This window comes from Scatophagus argus, chromosome 11, assembly GCF_020382885.2.
Source record: "Scatophagus argus isolate fScaArg1 chromosome 11, fScaArg1.pri, whole genome shotgun sequence".
Taxonomy (NCBI): Eukaryota; Metazoa; Chordata; class Actinopteri; family Scatophagidae; genus Scatophagus; species Scatophagus argus.
Genome location: NC_058503.1, coordinates 10116346 through 10124044, shown reverse-complemented (window position 1 = coordinate 10124044; position 7699 = coordinate 10116346). Strand labels below are relative to the sequence as shown.

At 41.1% G+C, this 7699-nt stretch overlaps 1 protein-coding gene across 4 annotated transcripts; it reads right to left on the bottom strand.

Moving 5' to 3' along the window:
• Positions 1-1192: 1192 nt before the first annotated feature.
• Positions 1193-7441, bottom strand: acp6 (acid phosphatase 6, lysophosphatidic). Of its 4 annotated transcripts, none has more exons than XM_046403301.1 (12): positions 7179-7415; positions 6566-6722; positions 5571-5796; positions 5330-5458; positions 4464-4594; positions 4232-4311; positions 4062-4149; positions 3752-3884; positions 2786-2886; positions 2601-2693; positions 2342-2507; positions 1193-2257 (listed from the first exon to the last, which is right to left on the bottom strand). In XM_046403301.1, exons 3-12 carry the CDS (start codon positions 5787-5789, stop codon positions 2123-2125), a joined length of 1275 nt encoding a protein of 424 aa, XP_046259257.1. In that variant the 5' UTR covers positions 5790-5796; positions 6566-6722; positions 7179-7415; the 3' UTR covers positions 1193-2122. The 4 variants fall into 4 exon arrangements, with proteins under 4 accessions (XP_046259257.1, XP_046259258.1, XP_046259256.1 ...); XM_046403302.1 differs by having other exon boundaries at positions 6566-6699; XM_046403300.1 differs by lacking the exon at positions 6566-6722 and having other exon boundaries at positions 7179-7441.
• Positions 7442-7699: the final 258 nt, after the last annotated feature.

The window sequence follows — 7699 nt, the reverse complement described above, 5'->3', positions numbered from 1 at the left end:
CCATTTCAAGTTGTGGATGACATTTGGCTTTCAGTGCTCCAAAACTTTCAGGACTCAACTTTCGCCAGCGTGAATAATACTGCTAATACCCAGATGTGCTATGTGTCTTCTTGTTCCTGTTGTGTTCCTGTTTTGTTTTGACTCTCTTGTTGACTCTGGGTAATAATCATTCCCACAGCAATAATCCCCAAATGGCCCGCAGAATGGGACAGGAGTGGCTGAGTGCCACAGCAGGTATGCCAGGTATTATAGAACTAGAGCTAGGTAGATCTGGTTAAAAAATAAATTAGTAAGGCAGGTGTGGTGTCCAGAGACACAGAAATGTAAACACGTACTGCTTACCATCCAGTTGACTTCCTCTCTTTTCTCTATTGTATAAGCTTGTCATGTGTTTCTCCATTGGCTTTGGTGCAGAATAGCCTACCAGGGCTGTGGTGATGGACTACAAATAAAAGATATTGTTTTGGTATATACATGTTGTCTATTAAGTGTGTGTGCATGTGTGCACGTGTGTGTGTTCATGTGGCTCTTGACTATTCACATCTAGTCATTTATGTGGACCAGGTGGTGTCTTTGTCATTCTACACATCAAACCAGCTTACCAACATTTAGCTTGAACAAAGAGAGCAAGTTTTACCAAGAAGCAGCATAGCCAAATTGAGGAAGTACTTACTGAAAGCTATTTTCAGAGGACGTCACACTTCCAAAATAGATGCAAGCATGCTGAAGCATTGCATTTGAAGTTGGCTAAACTAGTTGTGCTGTCTAACTGGTGTTTTGAAGTTTTATTTGGGGTGATGGGAATAGTAGAGCCCCTTATGTGACATGAGCCAAAGAGGCGGACATAGCATTCATCAAAACCTTTATTAATGCCTCACCAATCTAAACCAGACCTTTAACTTTTGAGCAGTAGTTCATAGGGAAGTCCCTCTTACCAGATATAATGTGTTACTGTAACACAGTAACTTGTGTGTATATGATCGGCATGTATTCATGCCTATGTCACCTTGGGCCAATACTACCAACAAATCCCCACAGAAGACAACCTAGTGTGTCACTCTTCAAACATGCTGTAGCAGAATTATTCCCTTTTGCAGGTACCACATGATTATGAAGACATTCAGCTACACACTAATGTACAATTCACTGTCTGCAACCCTTTGTTGAATATTTGATATAGTACATGAAATGCTTAGTATTCCCCTGAGAAGGAAATGTTTTAATATGACAGATTTGACTGTGAACACAACCAGATGGGAAAAATAATTGCATCAGCAATCAAATACAGGCACTGATGATACCATATTTGTCAACACTGCAAGATGTCCCTATTTTAATTCAACATCGATCCACAGTTTGAACTTAAAAGGAGAAAACTGATAATACTCTGTATTTTTCCTGTCAATGCCTAACCAATACTGTAGGGGAGAGCAATGTAGTTTAACCCTCTGTACCACATTCCCCTAAAAACTAACTAAAACTACAACATAAAGGAGCCACACTTTCACCGGGTGACATGTTCCTTGATTGCAGTGAACACAAAACGTACTTTACTGTGTCAATCAGACTTGCCGTACATAGTCCTGGTGTCTTAAATACTCACTAGTACATCAAATTTTGTAGTTAAGCCAGAACAACAGCCTACATGTTTCTGAGCTGTTTTCAGAGATTTTTGAAGCTGCTGGAAAATGGGCAGACAATGTTGATGTTAGTTGACAGTAAGAAAGACAAGGAATGATGCCAGCCATCATTAAGCCAAACAGATGAAATGCATGCAAATGGACATCTATGCAACTCATTATCCGATAATCAGTCATACACTGTATAGCAAACTTATTAAAAACATACATTTGTCAATATGCCATAATCATTAAATTAATTTACCTATATGGAACAATTTACTGCCATGGTTACATGGAGATGAGGAATCCTGAAATTAAATGTCTCATTTCTCCCACTGCAGTCCCATAGGCGGGTATCATGAATAGGGTGGATGGATGGTTTGACAAAAAATAAAACAACCCAAAAACACAACAAAAAAAAAAACCATGATGTGTGGTTAACTGTGAGAGTCTACCGTTGTGAGGCGTACTGTGTTGAGATGTGAAGGTTTGTTGAAGGTTCAGGGCTCAGTCAAGCCCTCGGTGTTATTACAAAGTGACTTGTAGAGTTCAGAGCTGAGCGAGTATGCTGACAGGGCCTGTTTGAACTCATCCAGGGGGCAGTAGACTCCGCTACAACCTGGTATAAGTTGATCCTACAGAAAGACAAAGAACTTAGAGAAAAACTCAAGGGGGAAAAAAAATGCAACAGCTTAGCAAATAAACACACACATTCTCACCTGGCCTATATATGACACTTTGACAAAGGCCTCATTGGTCTGCTGGTGTTGGTGCAGCTCCAGTGTGATATCGGCGGCATACGGTGGCCATCTCATGTCAAAAATTCCCAGAGCCATCAGACAGGGGATCAAAGTTGTGTCATGTGCAGAATACAGAAACAACTTCCTGTTTGAGAGACGAGTTTAAGTGTACCATTTAAAGACCAAACACAATCAAGTCTGAGCAAGACACGGGTGTGTCCATCCCGGGGTGTCCAACCTGTTTGGCTCTGATGAAGTGCCCTGTAGTTTCTCTTCGACGTTGGTTAACAATATGTGCAGGAGGGGTCCCACACACAGCTGCAAGTTCTCCCTGCCAAAAACACAGTGGAAGAAATAAATGTGGTCTGTGAAAACAAAAGGGTTAGGTAAGATCCCTCCTATGATGACATTGTTTAATCTAACCTCTTGCTGGGTTCATACACATGGCACATCATGTCCACTGCTCTCTGCTCCACTTTATTCCTCCAGGTGTCCAGTGCTGGTGGGCAGGGCAGGCCATGGGTCTGTTAATGTGCAGAGACTTGACACGGTCAGCATCAGCTCAACACAAAACTTCAAAAGGAAACTAGCATGACTGAAGGTTTTACTCACTATTTTACAGAGCTATTTACCATTTTTTTTCCTTCATCATAGTTATTTTCTAAAGTGGCATTTATATGAGCAACTAGTAGTAAAGACAGTGTCAATTTTAAGATGTGACAGTAAAATGTACTGGTAGTTTTATTTTCTATTGAAGTGGATTCTAGCTGTACTGAAAATATGTGACTGTAATTCAGTTTGAATGAGTTGATGACAGGTGGATCCGAACATCATCAGAATGAGGAAGGGCTTCAGTATCAGGCTCTGGCTGGTGAATGAAAAGGAAAATTCAGCAAAGTCCAATAAAGACGCCCCTTCGGCCTTGTTTCAGATCTTTTAGTGGCCCCAATGTGCTCATTTAAAAGATGGTTATTTGAAGATCCAACAAAAAAAATGCTCCTCCAAAATCTGATATTACCCTACAAATTCAGCTATGCAAGAAAAGATCTTTGGTTTCTGTTCCAGCAATGCATTTCTTTCACTGACTGAATTAGAAGTGTTTGGATTTGCCAATCTATGCAATCACGGGTTCCAAACTTATTTAAAAATCAACAATTACAGCAATGAGTACACATTATCAGTATTTAGACTCAAATCATGCTGAATCTGTTAGCTTGGTAATCTCCAGAAACTTCATAAACTCTGTTATAGAGTTTTATCTTACATAACTAGCAGCTTGCTAGTTTTCTGCCTCTGGCCATGCTAAGTCTTAATAAGAATGGTATGTATTCTGATAGCTAGTGGTGAGACCTAATAAAAGTCATATGAATCATGATGTGGCAGTGTCACCTCTCTGGCAACCATGTCGTCCCTAATGAGGATGAAGTCGATGTGCTGGTGAGCAGCAATGCCCAGCGCGCTCTGGATGCTCTGCAGGTCTGCTGCGATGTCTGGCAGAGTGGACGACTCTGCCCAGCGGTGGCTGCAGAGAACACACAGTGTCAGCCACAAAACACAGACACACCATGACAACCTGTCAGAGGCATCTCAACACGGCTTATAATTTTGCACAACACATTATTCAAGATTCCGGTTTTTGGGTAGCGACTGCATGGGCTTGGTGTGACTTTTGCCTGGTATTAAAATAAACTCTACATACCTGCCAAGGATTTTGAGCATCTTGCATCCGTGGTAGTTAGGATACAGGATTTCAGATTCTGCTTCCGTTGTTAATATGGGCACAATGTCTTTAAGTGGAACAGAAAATTACAAAAACAGATTAGATGAGATCCAGAATAGATTAAGTTAACATGTAGATTACTGCCTTACCTTTTTGTTTCTGCTGGAAGAGGCCTGCTACCAGGCACTTGGCAGATTCAATGGTCCTCACAATGTTAGTGGAGCGCACACTAAAAATGGATAATATAGGTCATGGAAGGCAACTAGCTTGAAAATAGTAAAGCATCTAGGTTGATATCCTTTGTACTGTGCCCATATACCCGATGTATTAAAACTACACAGAAAAGTGTTTTTGATTCCCACGATGAGGTGCAACACTTACTAGACCTCAGCAGGACTAAAGGTGGAGCTGAGGAAATTGCTCTCCTCAATGTATTTCCTCCGCAGCCTCTTGCCCAGCTCATACAGCTGCTGCATGCCCAATGTGGTCAGCTGACCGGGGAACGTGCCACCCTGCAACAAACCGGGCAACAAGTTTTACTCACTGATGGGGCCAAACAGACACACAAACCTGCACTGGCACGCAGGAATCCAGAGTGAATGTGGTACAAGGATGGCAGGAGTCCATATTGTGGGATTTGGTTTTCTAAGCTAAATCCAGAGCAGTAAACCTGTTTAGAAAAGCAGCTAACTCAGAACAGAAAACTGTCATTTCCATGGACACTGTGGCTGGCAAACAGGACACAGTCTCTCACCGGGCAGCTCTACATGCAGTTCAGTAGCATTACAGACAGGAGGTAAATGAATGAACTGGCTTTAATGTGATCTGTATGGCTTTGTAATGAATCCTAGAGGCCACTGACTGAATAACTTTGAGAATGAGGTGCACGGAATCACCAAGGTTCTACACATCTATAAAATAAACAGAATCTATAAAAAAAAATATTTAATGGAAAATCACTTGGCACAATTTGATAACACACAGGTGATGATATAACATCTGACACACCAGTGTTTTACTACAATATGTTAACTTGTCACAACAAGAAAACACAAATAATGATGAAACATAACAACACTGTGCCTAAGTAAACTAACAGATTGCACAACGTCGAGCAGAGGCAGACCTATGTGGAATGAGTGACACATTACTGATTACACCTGTGCCTTTTCAGAGTCACTACATGCCTACATTTTCATTTATTTCATGTCTGACTGCTTTCAAAACCATAAAACACACCTACTCACGGTCAGTACGTTTCTTCTATAGCTGTCTTCTACAGGAGCCGGGGGCTTCGGGCCACCATTAAGATCTGTCACTACATAGTTGATGTGGGTGTGCGCTGGAGGCTCCAAGAGCGTCGGCACCCACTGAACCTTGGACAGGACAAACATGCCCACACAAGGAATTACATGGTGGTTTTTATACACAGACATTAGTAAACACTAAACTAAATGAGTTGATGAAACACAGAAGAAAAAGTTTTACCTCCATCACATCAGGTATGGACTTTAGTGGCGTTCGAGCACCATGTCGGAACAGGACTTGGACCAATTTTAGTTCGTAGGGAGAACTTGGGTTCGTGTCAGCAGAGGTGCAACTAGAAGCAGCCTGGTCTGATTCAGTCTTCTTCTGGGACCACAGCATTGAGCCAAAAGCCATCGACACAGAACCTACAACACCTGCTTTGGTCCACAGATTCATCATGGCTGTGCTGTGGACAATACAGACCAACTGCTTTTAGCGTGTTTGAATTAACTACACACACACACACAAAAGTATATGTTAAGAGAAAGATCAAAAGGTCTTTTATCACAATGAGAGAAATGAAAAGAAGTAAAAATATTGCAGGTGGCATTAAGAAAAGCCTGCCTAATGTGCAACACACCAACACAAGCTTCCTTTTCTCTGGAGTGAGACAGCAACTACCTATGAGTTTCACTATCAGGTAGTCTGACAATTGTGTCACAAGGAAGTGATTCATTGTTTGGTCTCTCAAATACAAAAAAATATCAAAAAAAGTAGAAGTTTCCTGAATAACAATTTGACATATTAATGCCTTTTGTTTTAATGACTACTCAGTCAGTCAGTTCTGAAAACTGATTTCCGTCAACACACTAACCAATTAGTTAATCAATTAATCAGTTCCGTTAGGGTGAGCTCGCTGCAGCTAATGATGATTTCAAAGACTTTCTCGATTAACTGATTAACTGCTTGGTCTAGGACACGTTGAAAAATGCGTTCATTATAATTTCTGAGAGCCCAACGTCTGCAAATGTCTTGTTTTATCTACGAACACTTCAAGACCTCAAAAAACTCAGCTTACAATGAAAACAAAACAAAACAATATTCTCAAAGATGATACTGAAATCCGGTAATTTTTTTAGTATTTTGACTTTTTTGGGGCATCGTTACGCATTCAGTCGACTAATTTAGTTTGATTTTAGGTTTTCAGTTATTCCAGCTGTGTATTATACACCAACCTGCGTTATTCGATCAAATTAAACTTCCTGCCCAAGTCCAATGATGTCAAAATGATGATGGTGATGATGTCGTCGATCTTGATGATGATGATGATGATGATGCAGTAAGAGTAACGTTAAGTTTACTCTTCTGGCTGAAGTAAGGCAGAGCAATCACCTGGACAAGGTCCACCAACATGAAGACGCTTCATTTTAAATCTTGATCATATGTGACGCCAGGTGTGATACATTAAGTTAGTAAAAGGCCAAGAGCCTCAGCTGTAGTGCTGGGCTGTTGTAACGAGCTCTTCAGGAGAGTAACGGCTTTTTTACTCAACTCTATCCTCATTTGTGTCATACGTAGTTATGCAACCCAGCTCACAAATACCGCCAGAGTAGGACTATTCACACGACGGATAAGCCGAGTTAGCCAACACAATTTGCTTAACTCTTGTCAACACAAAACACGCTGCTAACTGAACCACGTTAAGAAAACACTGCTTGGCACAAAGCTAATATTAACTCTTTCAAAACCAGCCAGTTGCGACATGAAGTTTAACCTCAGCCTCAACAGTCAGCCTAGCAAACTGTACTATGACCAGGACACCGGAGCACGAAAGGAACAAGTACTTACTTTCTGAAACGAAGTTCTTGGGCTACTCTCGATAGAAAACACTTCTTTCAGTGAAGGATAAATGTTCTTGTCATTCGCATTGGTGTATATATAACGTTACATTCATTGTCATTCGGCAACTGTAGCCGCTGACAAATCCAAAGGAGATGTCGGGAACTGTAGGGCAGCAGTCGCCGCACTACAATAAAAATAAACGCGATAGCTAAGAAGATGTGACTACATTTCCCGACATCCACATTATAGGCCAACTTTCTTCTTCTTCGTCTTCTTCTACTTCTTCTTCCTTTAAAAGTTTTGTGGTGGAGGAGATGCTTGGAATTGTGCTGCTGCCCTCTGCAGGACATAAGTGTTTCTACACGTCAAAGTGCTCCAGTGCTGAAGTTTGTTATCCCAAACAGGACGCAATCTCCTGTCCTCAACTAATGTAATCTTTAAGAACATACAATAACACGTCCGCTTCTTGACTCTTCATACAAAACAACAATCCGGAGGAAACCAGAGGATTATTTTGTTCATCAGAG

Bases quoted from the DNA above. Each gene is read 5' to 3' on its own strand.
- acp6 (XM_046403300.1), bottom strand. From the start codon at position 5,789: ATGATGAATCTGTGGACCAAAGCAGGTGTTGTAGGTTCTGTGTCGATG. The intron at 5,459-5,570 runs GTAAAACTTTTT...GTCCTGTCCAAG, and splicing joins CCATACCTGATGTGATGGAG to GTTCAGTGGGTGCCGACGCT. The intron at 2,508-2,600 runs GTTGGACACCCC...TCTCTCAAACAG, and splicing joins ACTTCATCAGAGCCAAACAG to GAAGTTGTTTCTGTATTCTG.